This window comes from Prosopis cineraria, unplaced genomic scaffold (genome assembly GCF_029017545.1).
Source record: "Prosopis cineraria cultivar Desert tree isolate PC_DT_omini unplaced genomic scaffold, ASM2901754v1 PC1, whole genome shotgun sequence".
NCBI lineage: Eukaryota > Viridiplantae > Streptophyta > Magnoliopsida > Fabales > Fabaceae > Prosopis > Prosopis cineraria.
In genome coordinates, this window is record NW_026555332.1 from 57,641,815 (window position 1) to 57,657,697 (window position 15,883).

General features: G+C 35.1%; 2 protein-coding genes across 4 annotated transcripts; one reads left to right on the forward strand and one right to left on the reverse strand.

The window, feature by feature from the left end:
- The first annotated feature begins 1,009 nt into the window (after positions 1-1,009).
- LOC129320909 (probable protein phosphatase 2C 5) lies at positions 1,010-4,347 on the forward strand. Its single transcript, XM_054966590.1, has 8 exons — positions 1,010-1,236; positions 1,941-2,194; positions 2,335-2,506; positions 2,598-2,815; positions 2,894-3,001; positions 3,104-3,229; positions 3,321-3,553; positions 3,764-4,347. The coding sequence occupies exons 2-8, from the start codon at positions 1,985-1,987 to the stop codon at positions 3,981-3,983; spliced, it is 1,287 nt and encodes a 428-aa protein (XP_054822565.1). The 5' UTR covers positions 1,010-1,236; positions 1,941-1,984; the 3' UTR covers positions 3,984-4,347.
- A 3,655-nt stretch (positions 4,348-8,002) lies between these two features.
- On the reverse strand, positions 8,003-12,153 carry LOC129304903 (pre-mRNA-splicing factor 38). Of its 3 annotated transcripts, none has more exons than XM_054944753.1 (7): positions 12,019-12,153; positions 11,002-11,324; positions 10,310-10,431; positions 10,075-10,165; positions 9,499-9,628; positions 9,304-9,377; positions 8,003-8,582 (listed from the first exon to the last, which is right to left on the reverse strand). In XM_054944753.1, exons 2-7 carry the CDS (start codon positions 11,289-11,291, stop codon positions 8,147-8,149), a joined length of 1,143 nt encoding a protein of 380 aa, XP_054800728.1. In that variant the 5' UTR covers positions 11,292-11,324; positions 12,019-12,153; the 3' UTR covers positions 8,003-8,146. The 3 variants fall into 3 exon arrangements, with proteins under 3 accessions (XP_054800728.1, XP_054800736.1, XP_054800719.1); XM_054944761.1 differs by having other exon boundaries at positions 9,304-9,374; positions 11,982-12,139; XM_054944744.1 differs by having other exon boundaries at positions 11,982-12,139.
- Positions 12,154-15,883: the final 3,730 nt, after the last annotated feature.

Below are 15,883 nucleotides of genomic sequence, written 5' to 3' on the forward strand. Positions count from 1 at the left end.
GGAGGAGGCGCAATCATCGCACGGCAGATGGGAACGATAGCAGTTAGAAGTTGACAACACTTTTGACATTTTGCATCTGATTCTGATTTAAAACCGTGTTGAGTCCGGCTCTCTCTTCCCATTTTTTTCTCTCCAACCCTTGAGCCTCAGCCTCCTCGCGCCTCCAGCCCTTTCAATCTTCAAATTAATCCCTATTGATAGAATATTTTTTATAAATTATTTTTATCAATTTTATTCATATTAATATAAAAAAATATAAAAAAAAAATATATAAAATTTTAAATATATTTTTATATAATAAATTTAAAAAATAATATCATATTACTTTTTTTCATAAAAAATAATTTTAAAAATATTTTAAATATTATTTAAATTATATTATATTTATAAATAAAATTAAATACACCTCTTAAATCAAAGAGTATATGACATCATTTTTTGATCAGAAATACGTCATCATCAATGAAGTCAAATCTGTTTTTCATTTCTTTTAAATATATTTCTGTTTTGAATTTATTTTCACAAAATAAAACCTGAAAGGGTCAACTTATAATACAATATTCTGTCATCTCAATTCATGAAATATTTTTTTTATAAAATTACACCTACTAAATTTATCAAATACTACAATTTATAATTTTTTTATAAACTTCCATAAATATTATTTATTAATAAAAAAGAAAGGAAAATATTTTATTTAAAGAGTGAAATAATAAGAGATAATATTTAAATAAATAAAATTAAAAAATTTTATATTTATTAAAATATATTTTTTTAACATTAAACTACTATTAAAAATAATTTATAAATTGAAAAGGAAAAGTAAATATTTTACTCAAAAAGAAAAATACCACCAGGTATTCATCGAAACTCAGAGCCAATGTAAGAGTAAGAGGGTATTTATGTAATTTAAAACAAGGGTATTGTGATTCCGTCTATCACAACGAGGACCAGGGCAAAAATGTCATTACAGTAACCCTTGCCCGAGCTATTGTGATTCCGCGTTTCTCTCTCTCTCTCTCTCTCTCTCTCTCTGGATTTCTCTTCCAATCAAGTCACAGGCAAGCTCGCTTGCTCCCTCTCTATTTTGTGCTACTAGGGTTTATGGGCATTTGATCTAAGCTTAGCTCTTGGAAATGCTTTCTCCAGTGGCTCTAGAATTGGAGGATTAACATGTATGGTATGGCCAATAAGCAATGTTGAATCGTCCTCCTCGATCTACTGCATTTTTCACCTGTGAGTTCAGTTTTTTCCTTTTCCCTTACCGTTATTAATGTCATCTGAACTTTCATAGTTAGTGATTTTTGTCTTAAGAAAATTATAAAATGCAGCTCAAATTCGACCAATCATGTAGGACCCCTCGATGTATTTACTATCCATTTCCCTTTTAAAATGCAGTTTCCTTGGTTTGTGGATATCCATGTCGCAAGATGGAATATTATCCGAGCATTCTGATAGTTGTTCAAGTTTGATTCTTGTGAATTACAAGTTGGATGCGAGCTTGTGATATTTGTTAAGGCTTTGGTTTGAAAATAACTGCTCTCGCTGAACCATCCGGCACTGAATTTTTCTGATATTTCACTTTTCCCCAATAAAATTGACTTAAACAAAGAAATTTTGGCTGATTTTGTAGGGGGAGATTGGTTTTGGCTTTTTTTTATTGTAATGTACATCACCAGTGTTCTATGGTTTTAGATTTATGTCCCGAATATAGCATTCCCCAATATGGGCAGCTCAAATTAATGAATCTTATTCTTAAAAGTAAATAATCTCTAATGGTATAGAGAGGTCGTTTTATAAGTTGGATTTCGCCACTTTCTTTCCTGATAGCACTAATAGTGCAAGCCCTTTCCCAAGAAAAAGGCCCGGAAGCATTTATATCTAGTGGCAGAGATATCCCCATTAATTGTTTATTTTGTGATATTCCTTTTGATTATTAGGTTTTCTTCAGTGGGTGTCCGGAAATGTTGAATTTTAGACCAAGATGAGCAAGACTGAATTACCTAGGACAAAGGCGCCACTTGTTCCTTTGGCAACTCTGATTGGCCGCGAGCTTCGAAATGAGAAAGTTGAAAAACCTTTCGTGAAGCATGGACAGGCTGGCTTGGCAAAGAAAGGGGAGGATTACTTTTTAATCAAGACAGACTGCCAGAGGATTCCTGGGGATTCATCAACACTGTTTTCTGTTTTTGCGGTATTATTTGATCTTGGTGTACTTGTATAATTATAAACGTTGACTGGCAACAATGTATCATTTCTTCTCTGTGATCAGGTGGAACATCACTTTCTCTCTGCATTTGTTTGTGATACTTACTGGTAGCTCTCATTTGGCAGATCTTTGACGGGCATAATGGTATATCAGCTGCAATTTTTGCAAAGGAAAATTTACTTGGTAATGTTATGAGTGCAATACCACAAGATATCAGCAGGGATGAATGGCTTCAAGCTCTTCCTCGGGCTCTAGTTGTTGGGTTTGTGAAAACTGACATAGAATTTCAGCAAAAAGGTACAAAGGAATGTCCTTTAATTATATTTCATTGTGTGCATCCTCAGACTATTAATGTATGCTTATCTTGACAACCTAATCTCATTTATAGGTGAAACTTCTGGGACTACAGCTACATTTGTTCTGGTGGACGGTTGGACTGTCACCGTTGCATCTGTTGGGGATTCCCGATGTATATTAGATACCCAGGGAGGTGTAGTATCTCTTCTGACAGTTGATCACAGACTGGAAGAGAATGCAGAAGAGAGGGAACGTGTTACTGCTAGTGGTGGTGAAGTGGGGAGACTCAATGTATTTGGAGGCAATGAGGTCTGGCATATTCTACTTTAGCCGTTCTAACCTGGGTTTACTTGATCTCATTGTTTTAATTCCTAAATATGCATGCAGGTAGGACCCCTTCGCTGCTGGCCTGGTGGATTATGTCTGTCTAGATCTATTGGTGACACAGATGTGGGAGAATTTATTGTGCCAATTCCTCATGTTAAGCAAGTGAAGGTGAAGTGGTTTCATTCTTGCAGTATAATCTGTTGACTTTTTTTGTGTAAAAGTACTGAGTTCTAAATTTCAATTCTTTCAATCATTTTGTCGGTTACTCAGCTTTCAAATGCTGGTGGAAGGCTTATCATAGCTTCTGATGGCATTTGGGATGCTTTATCTTCTGATATGGCTGCCAATTCTTGTCGGGGTCTACCTGCAGAGCTTGCTGCAAAGCTGGTAGTTAAGGTGATGTCCACTAGGAGCAGTCTTTCTATCATTTTGGGAGGTGTCCAATTATGTTCTTGCATTAATGCTTTGCCGTTCTTCCTTTCTCCAGGAGGCTTTAAGGTCAAGGGGACTGAAGGATGATACAACTTGCCTTGTTGTAGACATTATTCCTTCAGACCATCCTGTATTACCACCAATTCCAAAAAAGAAACATAATATGATAACTTCACTTCTCTTTGGAAAGAAATCTCAGAACTCCGCAAACAAAGCTACTAATAAGCTATCTGCTGTGGGAGTTGTGGAGGAGTTATTTGAAGAGGGTTCTGCAATGCTTGCAGAAAGGTATGTTCGACATTTCACTTTAGCTGATGTTTTGTCCTGCCCATAACTGCTGCATTTAAATCTGTAACCTACATTTAGTTGTGAAATGCCTGCTTCTGTGTGTTTTCTGTGACAAGTGGTAGGATGGAAATGGTTCTGTCTTTCTGCATACCATTTGGATGGGATTGAGTTTTAAATCTTGATTCTTCAAGTTTCTTGCTGGAAATGCAGGCTTGGCAAGGATTTTCCTTTGAATGCGAACTCTGGGATTTTCCGTTGTGCAGTCTGCCAGGTGGATCAACCCCCGGTTGATGGTTTATCAGTGAACTCTGGGCCTTTTTTCTCGCCAGCATCAAAACCATGGGAAGGTCCATTCCTCTGTGCTAACTGTCGCAGGAAGAAAGATGCCATGGAAGGAAAAAGGCCTAGCAGACCCACAGTGACAGCATAGTAATTACTTAATATTTTAGTAACATAGTAAATATTAGTATAATTTTTCCCTGGCAGTGTGAGCATGTTTGGTTTTGCTTTTTTGTTGGTGGTTGAAAGTCAGATGTGAGGTGGAAGAAGTGAGGTTGAGATGGTTTAGTAGATGTGTAGGTGGTTGTTTTAAGTTTGATTCTGGCTTGTGCTCGGCTGTTGGACCGACTGACAACAAACGTGGTCTAGTAGATAGTTCTCTAATGGTGTGTTTGCTAACGGCTTGAATCTGTAAGTAAATTTAAATTAAAGACAGTATCGCGATATGTTCCTCGACGGTACATGGGTCGTCGACATTTTATATTGAAGTACACCGTAAGTTCCCATCTCTGCAACTGTTCTATCGTTGCACTTCTATGATTGTATTTTGGCATTCCACGATTCAGGTCATGAGATGCTCTGTAGCCCACGTGCGACAAAAGATGTAGAGCTAAAATTGACTGTCTCATACTCAACGCGAGTTACTAAAGAATACTAAAAACTATAATAAACAGTAAATATTGTGGTGGGCGAAGAAGATCACGACTTTAAAGGTTTTTTTTTTTTTTTTAATAATGAAACTGGAAGTCCATTAAAGAAACTCGATAGGTACAAACAGACCTAGAGCCAGCAGCAAAGCGAAATAACCAAAAAAACTGCAATCCTCTTTCACCATCTTCTGCTTCCTATATGAGTAAAGTTGCAAATCCTTAAAGCCTCACCCACAAATTAAATTCACTAGTATAGTTATTTGAATCACGGAGAATAAAATTAGGGGCAGGATTTAGCCATTTACATACTCAATATTATATATTTAATGTAAATAATATATAAAGAGTTTACCTGTCTTAATTTAATTGAAAATAAGCATCATAAATGCATGAAGTTAAGTGTGTAAGTTTTTTTCTGAGATTAATTGTGATGTATTGACTGCATAATTGAGTAATTAATGTTGGATAAAAGGCGTTTGATTATTTTTAATTGATTAATGCTAGTATATTATCAAGATTAAGACGTTGATTATGTAATTAGCTGAGCCGAGTTATCTTAGTTAGTCAGGTTAGTTGCCACATCAGTTTGTTAGGAGATATTACCGAAGCAAGCAGGCGGACTTTACAATGTTCCTGCGTACGTGTAAATAAGTTGTAGCGGACTCGTTATAACTCGGATGTTGAATAAACACAACATCTAGAATCCGATCCATCATATATTTGTATTTTTAAAAAAAGAATTATTAATGGACCTATCTTCATGTTTCCGAAAGAGTGGGGCTATGTCCCACTGTCAAATTTTTCGTAGGTGAAATAATACACCAATTTCTAAGTGCATGAAGATCCTAATGCCAATTTTGCCAGAGGAGTTAACACAGATAGATGGAGATGAAATAAAAAAGATAAACTTACTTATCTTAAGTGGTGGGGCTCCATTACCTGAGCATTTTTAAAGAATGCACCGAGTAAATCCCTTGAAATAAGGCAATATTCACTCCCACGTTTCCACCATGAGTTCCCACTTCTCAACTCCATAGTTGAAGTTTATAACTCACAGTGACACAATAATCTGCTTCAGTTTTCAACGCAAGTAACAATCACTTGGTTCATTGTGTGCTTTAAGAAAGAAACAATAAAATAGCAAATGTGCCAATTCTTAGCCTAATTACTGAGATATATACATCACCGCAGAAGTGGCCATCTGCAGATCTAATTGTAAATTCCTCTTGATTATATGTTCTCTGATCTTCCTTTAGCATGTTTCTTTTTCCTTTCACTTTGGCCCTCAGGAAACGTGAAGCATTCAATTCTCTCCCACCAAAGTCTCTGATGACATCAATTTCATTAGAGTGGCTTGGGGCTTAAAAATAAAACAAAAAAGCTCCGGGAGAGGAGGAAGTTATAATAATGATTGAGAAAGTTGAGCGATGGTAAGAAAATATTTCGGGAGACGTAGATCCATGTTGACATCCTCGTGCTTTCGTGGGTAGAAAACTTATAATTCGTGAAGGCTTTTTAAAATTTAAAATTTAAAATAAAAGGATAAGAAGCTATGATAATGGCCTATAAAATAATGTGTGAAGGTTTTTAAAATTTTTAAAAATAAAATTTAAAATAAAAAGGTTAGGAAGTTATGATAATGTATGATAATTTTAGAGATAAAATAAAATAAAAGAATTAATTTAATGAGAGAGAAAAATAAGAGATAAGGTAAAGTAGTTTTTGCAAGTTTTAGAGATATTGCAATAATTGAAAAAAGAGAGAGATATTGCAATAAAATATTTTTAAAAAAATTGTGTCAATGTAAAAGTTATATGATAATGGGAAGGAATTTTGTTGGGAAAAGATTAGAGATAAATGAAAAATTTGAAATGATGAATAAATTAAATTAAAAAAAAGGGACATGGCCGTGTTTCTACTCCTAGAGAGAAAGAGAGAGAGAGGTTCTTGGTCATCTGACTTCATTAGCTTCGTCATGCGCAGGCAGTCAAAGTTGGGCATAAAGATCAAGTTGATGGACAAAACCATGCACAGAAGAAGCAGAAGGGCTAAACGCGAAGATCGATTTACGAAGAAAGTTGTGGCAGTCTTCTTGTCCAGCGTGTTTGGAAACAAGAGATCACTGGGTAAAAAGGACCAAGATGGGAAAGAGAAGCACTTGGCTGAAGAAGGAAACGATTTGGTGAGTGGGAACCAGGCAGTTGTGGGTCCCTTATCTCAGCTTATTAAACTTGAGGTCGACGGTGCTCTGGAGCTTCATGATACGCACAATCACGCAGATCGAAAGAAGAGTGATGATGGTGAAGCTGCTAGAGACCGCCGTAAAGATGTTGCCGGCAGTTGGGGACTGTTGAGGAGCAAGGTAAGATCATGCCGCTTGATAAGGGATGTGTCGAGAATAATGAGCGCCACAAGCCGCCTGAAAAAGAAGGTTGAGGATGATGGGAAAAGGCAAGAGGATGATGAAGAAGCATGGCTGTGCAAGAAGAGGATCCTCATGGGAGGGAGGTGCAGGCCGCTGTATTCTTCAGGCTCTCTTCAGTACGATTCAGATGGCATATTAATCCCTGATATACATACTTCTTTGACGCATCGCCATTTGTTTTCGTCCTAGTCCTCCGCAATTCTCTGTTCCGATTATTTACTGTTTCTGCTTCACGTCGATCCCTCTTTACAATACGCTGCCTAGTTCTTCCATATCAAGTGATCAAATTAACTTATTTTCACCATTTTCAGTTCCACCCTTATTTATTGTCCGTACATTCATAGCAAGTCATTTTTATACATTTAATAGGAGCCTCGAGCTTGTCATGAAAAAAAAAAAAAAAATAGGAACACGGAGCATATTAGGGAACCATCCTCCAAAATTTTGTCCCTTATTATCTCAAGTGGACCAAATTATTCATGTCTTTCCCTGATTCATGCTAAATTTCATTTTTCAACTTCAACTTCAACTTCAAATAAATCACAATCTATTTCATCACTCAATGCGTCTTTCCAACAAAAGACATGATAGTACTTCATACAATTATCATTTTGATTTTTAATCTTTAATTTATATTTATATTTTATCATACAACTACTATTTTGATTTTTAATCTTTAACTTATATTTATATTTTATACTTCATTCATTTTAAATTATATAGCACTTTTAAAAAATCTCTCCGCCCTAAAATACAAGACATTTTGAGGTAGATTAAAATTTTATTAAATATATTAATTCTAATATTATTTTTTTTATAATTAATTTCTATTCATTCTCTTAATGATGAATATTTTTAAAAATTTATATTTTTATTTTGAAAAAAATAAAATTATTAAATACATTTAATGAAATTTATTCACATGTAAAATTTTATTTAAAAATATTTTATAATTTAAGAACGAAGGAAGTATAATTTTAAAGTTGTCTTTTAACTTTATCTCATTGTCCTTGTCAAATGAATTTTGAACTTTATCACACTTATTTTCAGCAAGCCAATTTTATAATCTAAAATTTCACAAGGAAATGCCGAACGAACCAGAGGAGGAGCAGGCAGCAGCAATAATGTTATACGCGAGTAGCCTAATACAAAACTCAGCAACGGCCACTCGTACAGGGAGGATCCAACATGTATTGTTTTGTAGTATCAGACAAACAAGAAATAAAAGAACAAATTGCGTCAGGGTCTGAGGGGTTTCAAGCCCAGAGCAGCTCGTAACTTGTTGGCCTCAGCAATCTCCGGATCAGGGTGATCCGTCCCATCGTCCTTCTTCTCCTTCTTCTTCCTGGGCTCTGCTTCCTCATGTCCACCATCTCCATGCCTTCTGCTGCTTGGACTCGTGCTGCTCCGTCCATGTCTCTTCCTATCCTTGCGATCTCTGCTCCTACTTCTGCTCCTTGAGTGGCTTCTTCGTCTCCCTCTCTCCCGGTCCCTATCTCTGTCTCTCCTATCTCGCTCCCTCCCCTCTCTTTCTCTTCCATACTCTTTCTCTTCCCTCAGACGATATCGATCTCGATCTCTGTCTCTGTCTCGGTCCCTGTCCCTCTCTCTATCCCTGTCTCTATCACGCCCTCGCCCTCTCTCCCTATCGTAATCTCGTTCATAATCTCGATCCCTGGTAGCCCAAAAATAAAAGCACTGATCAAGGAATCCAATTTAGAAGGAAAAGACTTGCAAAGCATTGAACATTCACCTTCACTAACAACAAAGTAATTTATGCAAAAGACTGGATGAAATGGGAAAAAATCAATATGACTAGCAACTAATTGCTTTAACCCGCGGCAATCATTAGACCATTTTTAATGACTCATTTAACAATTGTCGCTTACCACCGTGAAGTTCTTTTTAAACAAGAAATTTGCAATTCCCTAACAGATCAATTGATTAATTCACACGTTGATGCGACCACATTGGAACCATATTCAAACAGCAATAACAATGTCTGATCCATCATACTTCTCGCTGCACACTGTCAGTGCAGAGAAACCTGGCAGGATCACAAAGTTTTACTCTAGGAAGCAGTTGTGCACCACAAATGGCTATGAATGCCACAGTGGAAATTGAAATATGACTTTAAACAAGATATATGCTGTGCAAGTTCAGAAACAGCTTCCGATACATTTTAGCCATCTTATATCAAAAAAATGTTTGTCAATATCCCCGCAATCATGTGATAAAAAGCAGATTATGCTTGCATTGGGCCTTTAAACCCAAACCCTAGCAACTTAGTTCATGGATAACCCAAGAGCCAACAAAAAGAAATAAAACTCCATTTAGTCTCCTTGACAAAATCAACGTGTCATGACATGCAGATGCTTGCAATGAGTAAAAGATACCTGTGCCTATGACTATCACGTCTTCTATCTCTATCTCTTTCCCTTGTGGGGCTTCGTCCTCGATAATAATCCTGCTAAGCATTCATTAACCACACCAAAATTTAAAACTGCCTATATTTGACTTAACAGGGGAAAAAAGAGGGAAAAAGAAATAAAAAAGAAAAATAATTGCTTTTTATTGAGAAGGGAAAACACCTTCTCATAGGATCCATCTTCTAGCCCATCAACAGGCTGCTCATTTTCTTCTTTCTCTTCTTCCTCCTCAAAATCTTCTTCAAGTGCGCTACGTCGAAGTTCTAGGGCACCACTAGATTCAAGAGTCCACCTATAAAAAAAAAAAAAACAAAAGACGAGATGGAAAAAGATAAATAACATCAACGACCATAACTGAAAAAGCTTCTCTCATAGGGACCGAGAGGTTTCCATTTAACGCTCCTATCACAACCGAAATTAAATAACAAGAAATTAAAATAAATAATACTTAAAATATCATTGCATCAAACTTTTCACATAAAAGTTGCCTCAGGTTGACAAGAACAGATTTTCAAAGATTTACCAAAACAAGTTTTTCAAATTCAGCAATACATAATCACATGGAAAAGCAAATTTCACAAGGAACAATTACATTACCAGCTACCTCAAAAAGTTACTAAAAAAAAATGGGATGCCTTCACCATGAAAATGCAACACAAAACGTATAAATAGAACAAAAAGAAGTGTCACAGCAAGTTCTAGATGGAAAGTTATGCTTGAGCAGTAAAAAAAAGAAACCTTTTCTTAATTCGGGGCAAGGCAATATCACAGGAGTAATCTTTTGTCAAGAGCTCATCAATAACCTCATCCACATGTGTCAAACTAAACTCTGCAGCATCAAGAACAATGAATTTGCTCACATTGTAAACACATTGATTATAGCTGATATGGAATGTTTTTTTTTTTGGGGGGGGGTCAGAACTAGCATAGAATTGATAAGGCAGAAATTTTCATATGAAGTTTAAAATCTTACGGCCATCAGGTAATTTTCGCCTCAGTTTCCGGTAGTCATTGTATAGGGGCTCCAAATATCGATACACATCAATATCAGATCCAGTAAGGCGCAGGTAAAAAGCACCGAGTATTCTCACATATCTGCAGCCATATTGAAGATACCAACAAAATGAAAAAATACCAAAAAGAATGCATCAACAGACAAAAGGTAGCGAGGTTAACCAGAATGTGATGTGACACTATGATTTATTTTAAAGACAAGGACATCAGTGATTCGGTGCTATTGTAAATTTCTTTCTCTCCCTTTTTTCTTTCAGAAGAAAAGGAACATAGTCCAAGAAGTACTCTGCAGTTTTGAAATAGTAAATTTATTTTTGTGCCTAAGAACACAATATAGAGGTCTCTCAACGGCAACACAAGCATCAAGGTAATTGTTTCAAAACAGTTCTTCAAAATTATCGTTGTTTCCTGGGTCCACTTCCATTAGATTATCTAACCTAAGAGTTCAGAGTTTTATAATTTTCCTCTACCAATTCAAGGTAAAGAAACCCTGGATCTAAATAAGCTCAAACTCATTCTCCAAATCAATTTAGAACGATTTGCCCGGCAGATAATCAGGAATAGATACAACACATTCTTCTCCAACAATAAGCATTCAATGAGAAAAAAGATGGAAAAGTCATGCAAAGAAAAATGAAAATGTAGAAGTACTTGTAATCCTCATTCTTGATAAACTCGATGACAATTTCCTTCTCAGGTTGAATCTGCAACATCTTCATGACAAGGCACATGAAGGGTGTGGGTTTGCGGTTACCCCCATAAGTTCCACCAAGATATTCGAGTTCCATGGCTTTGTCCACCAAGGTCTCCGCTGTCAAACCAAAACATTGTTCCTTCCAATAAGTGTTCTGGTAGATCTTTGATCGGAGAATCTTCTCCACCAAATTCTGAGGATTTGTGCCTCTGATACTTTTCGCTGCTGGATCAGTGCGATTCGCCATTGATGAAGTTCTTCACAAAGGATTAGATAAACCCTGATCCATAAAATTAACCAAATACAGAACAATGATTAATGACGAAGCCATTGCAATGTCTACAATTTTTTACTTAAAAAAAAATTGTTTCAAAACTAGTATCTACCAAGAACGCCTCGACTTCTTCTTCTTCTTCTTGTTTTTTTTTTTTTGGGGGGGGGGGGGGGGAGGGCGCTGCTCATGAGCTGTTGGACAAAAATCCATACAATGGAGAGAACAGTGAAGAAGCATATAGTCATGGGCGGACCTATACTACATCAAGTTTGAACTGCGCAAAACCTTATAATTTTTGTTCAAGAAGATTTTTCCAAAATTGATGATAATATTAAAAGATTAATAGACAGAATGCCAATACACAACAAATCCAACATTGCGAGACAACACAATCCAAATCATACAAGTCGCTGCTAATCACAATGAAGAGGGAGGAAGTATGATAGCCAATTACACACCATTCAAGCAAAAACCAGGACAGATAAACAATATGTAAATACTCACAAATTCAAGAACGTCAATATTCAACGATTACATGACCAGATTCAAAGACAAATAATATGAAAAATTTTAAACAAAGCAAGAACAGCCACGCAGGGAACAGATGATGCGGGGAACAAAAGCAAATTAGATTCAAAGCCAGATTGAACAAATCAATCTCACCAGATTTTGGAAGGGGAAAAAGTCCTAGGGTTCGAACCTTCTTTACTGCGTGCCCGAGAACAAGCACGCAAGGCTGACAACGGTGGGCGGCGCCCGACGGAGCGTGGAAGGCTCGTTCGTGGACGAAGAGAACTAGGTCCGCCACTCACAATAATGGCTTTTTATCGGGGTTGTAATTAATTTTAGAAAGATTTTGGTAGAGGTCGGTTAAAAAAAAAAAAAGGTGTAGATGGAAAATAAAAAATATAATAAAAAGTATCTTAAAATATATAAATCACAATAAAGTGCAACAAAATATAATAATTATTTTTTAATTTACATAAATTTATTTGTCAATTAGTTTTAACAGTGTGAAAAGATATAAAAAAATTAAGGATAAACATAGTTTTTTATCCCTATACTTGACTCGTATTTTGCTTTTGATTCCATACTTTTTTTAATATTTTAGGTCTTTACACTTTTATTTTTTATTGTTTTGGGTTATTTTAAAATATTTATACTTTGCTCATAGAAAAATCAAAAATAATAAAAAATAAAAGTGTAGGAATCTAAAATATTGAAAAAAAGTATAGAGATCAAAAACAAAATGTAAATAAATTACAGAAATCAAAAGTTATGCTTATCCAAAAATTAATTTATTAATTTATGAGGATTAAGAAATCTTCCATGTTAAACATTAAAAATATTGTATTATAAAAATAACATTTAAATTTAATTAAAAAACATATAAAAATCCATCCATTATAAACAAGAGCAAATTACATGATATTTATTCAAGAAAAGACAATATTCCCTGAACAAATTCGAATCATTAGCAATTAGCAAGCATAAAATAATTTCTCACAAAAATCATCAAAAATATATTTTTTAAAAAAATGCTCAACGCTTGCTCTTACAATACAGTCACTTGATAATAATACTTATGTCTCATTTGATAGCAAAAAATAGGGGTGAAGGAAGTAGAAATTGAGATGGAACTAATATTCTTATTCATTTGATGCCATGGAACTTAATCTTTCATGAAACTCAATTATATCAAAATTAATAGAATTCGGTTTCATGCCTTGTTTGGTGGAAGTCAATTCCATCTCCTTGTTGGACTTGATTACCCTTGTCTTCTCCTCCCTTACTATGTTCCTACAAGTAACAATAGCCCTTCACCAATGATGGTGATGATTCCCCATTATTATGAGTCTATGATGATTCTTCGTTATACTTCACCAACAATGCCTAGTCTAAAAATCATCTATCATCATTCATCGTCCTTTACTAGCGATGTTGATTCTCTAATGACTACCACTGTGATTCTTCATCAACAGCAATTCTCCACTTAAAGCACTGCCTTGTGAGAGCACAACTATACAAGCATCCATCCAAGATTTCCTCTCCAATTTTTGTTCGATTTCTAGTTTGATTCCTTCCTTTTCACATTTGCATGGTGGGTGGTTGTTTGTGTTGAGGCAGTGGCGGTGGCGGCCGTAACTGTTTAAGGTGGTGGGTAGGATTTTTTTGACAAGGGCATTCAAGACTTTTCACATTATAAATAAATATATTAATTATGAATTATATCTCATTTTTATCACCCTACCAAATATATTTTTAAATCTACTTTCAATTTTAAGTCTATTTTCAATTCCACGTCTAACTTCATTTTTTTTATTAAAAACTCTTTCATGGTGTCAAATGAGGTATTAAGTAAAGAAAAATCCTAAAAAAGCCACTCAAACCAATTTAACAAAAATTTGACTCAAACCCAAAGGCAAAGCTTCACCTAAAAGAGAGAAAATAAACTCCTTAGGAATTGGGGGGAAAGGGAAGACAGACACCTCAATCAATAGTGATTTACTTATTTTTCAATCGGATGCTTCACAATTAACATTAATAGACATGGAATACAAAGTCTACATGCCAGCAAAAGCCAAGGAAAAAAAAAACCGCAAAAATACACAAAAAGAAGAAGAGTGCAATTTTGAAACATAATTAGACTCAACGATAATGACAAAAGATTGAAATAAAATGTCCAATTTTGAAACACAATATATTTGTATTAAATGTCCAATAAAATCTGAAATAATTCTATAGACTCAAATGCCTCTCTTGTAATTAATTTGTTGGTAAAAAAAATAAAATCAACAAAACATCCACAAACAACATTTAAAGTTCATTTAATAATAATAAAATATCTATTTATTTCACATAGTTTACATAATTTACAAGTTACCTATATGATATTTACAATAAAAACTCTATAAATAATACTCAAAATCCATTCATTAACAACAAAAGACCCATTAATTTCATATAATCCACATAGTCTGCACTTGTTGAAGGAAATAAAACTCACAAGTTACCTAGGTGAAGTTTATAATAGAGATTTCGTAAATAACATTTAAGTCTATTTATTTACGACAAAATATCCATTTATTTTACACAGTCTATGTGATTTATACTTATTGAAGGAAAGGAAATTTACAACAGAAAGTTTATAATCAACAATCAAGGTCCATTTATTTTCAACAGAAGATCCATTTTATCTTTTTACCAAAAAAATTAATTGTTAAAGAGGTCTTTAAACTTGTAGAATTATTTCAGATTTTTATTGTGCCTTTAATATAAATATGTTGATTATGGGGGCTTGCAGTGCAGTTCTCCTAAATACAGCTTGCTGAAATACGCTACTCGAAGCATTTTTGTAATACATGTATCTTGAAGTTTTGAGCCTGAATATCATCATTATTGGGGGGGAAAACTTGGGAAATGCAGTGGGTTGTGCCTAGTTGAATTTTAGACCACTAGTTAATGGGCTTGGGCCAGCAAAAGTTTTTATAAATATGTGAGGTGCTATCTGATTTGGTTTAAGTTTCAAAAGCTTAAAACCAAAACTTGAATCAAACAGCATATTAAAACTCAAACCAATTTTACCCGCACCAAAAAAACCTCAAACCAAGCCTTCATAGTTGATTTTGATATTTTCATATAGGCTTGATCTGATTCAGTTCAGCGTGGTCTATCTTTTTCAGTAATTTGGACACTTACAAATATCTTAAAAGAAGGAGGCATGAAATTCTCTTCAAATTTAGTAATATTTTTTAGAAAGTTTCCTAAAATTTAATTGCACGCAATAGCTTAGCCTGTTTTGAGATATTTATAGTTTTTAAAATCCCTCAACACAAACTTTTTAAGACAAATCCTTAGCCCTCAAACATGCTTTTTCCTCAGATTGATGAATCAAGGCACAAGACATGAAGTAGAATTAGTTGTTGTGATTGTTTCATATTCTTTTCGCGCAAGAAAGTATGGAAAACACACACACTAGTATGTGTTCTATGTAAACATACAGCGATCAGTTTTTGTATATGCAGAAGGATCGATATGATCTTGTGATTAAGGAAAGAGCAGATTTGGACGGCGCATGACATATATGATAATTACTTTTGGATCAAGCTATAGCCTATAACTGATTGGCCTCTTGCACAGTCGAGCTCTCCTATGTATTTGACCATCATGAGCTGCCCTAAACCTCATCCCACAACACCAAACATTGTTCTCCATCGCCTTTTGCTTAATTCACTTCATACATTCTGCTACCGTAGTACGTATTACCTTCACGGATTGTAATCCGTGTTTCATTATTTTTCTGTCCGTTCTCGCTGCTTCCTCCTTGCGTGCGAACGACGTTGTTAAGGTTGTCGCTGCCCAAGATGACAATGTTCCCTTCTGGCAGAATTATGGTCTTCCATGGGGAACAGCCCATGTCCAAGTCCTCGACAACAACACAAAAGTCCAGCTCAGTCTGGACCAGTACACAGGTTTATTGTTCTCCTTCCTTACGCGCACTCTAATTATTGATTAAATAGCTGTTAATTTCCATGTTTGTCATAATATCAATTCTTTCTCACCGT

Coding starts and splice junctions, on each gene's coding strand:
- LOC129320909 (XM_054966590.1), top strand. CDS start 1,985: ATGAGCAAGACTGAATTACCTAGGACAAAGGCGCCACTTGTTCCTTTG. Junction 2,195..2,334: donor CACTGTTTTCTGTTTTTGCG/GTATTATTTGAT, acceptor CTCATTTGGCAG/ATCTTTGACGGGCATAATGG. Junction 2,507..2,597: donor CATAGAATTTCAGCAAAAAG/GTACAAAGGAAT, acceptor TCTCATTTATAG/GTGAAACTTCTGGGACTACA.
- LOC129304903 (XM_054944753.1), bottom strand. CDS start 11,291: ATGGCGAATCGCACTGATCCAGCAGCGAAAAGTATCAGAGGCACAAAT. Junction 10,166..10,309: donor GCGAAAATTACCTGATGGCC/GTAAGATTTTAA, acceptor TTGATGCTGCAG/AGTTTAGTTTGACACATGTG. Junction 8,583..9,303: donor CGTGATAGTCATAGGCACAG/GTATCTTTTACT, acceptor TTGGGCTACCAG/GGATCGAGATTATGAACGAG.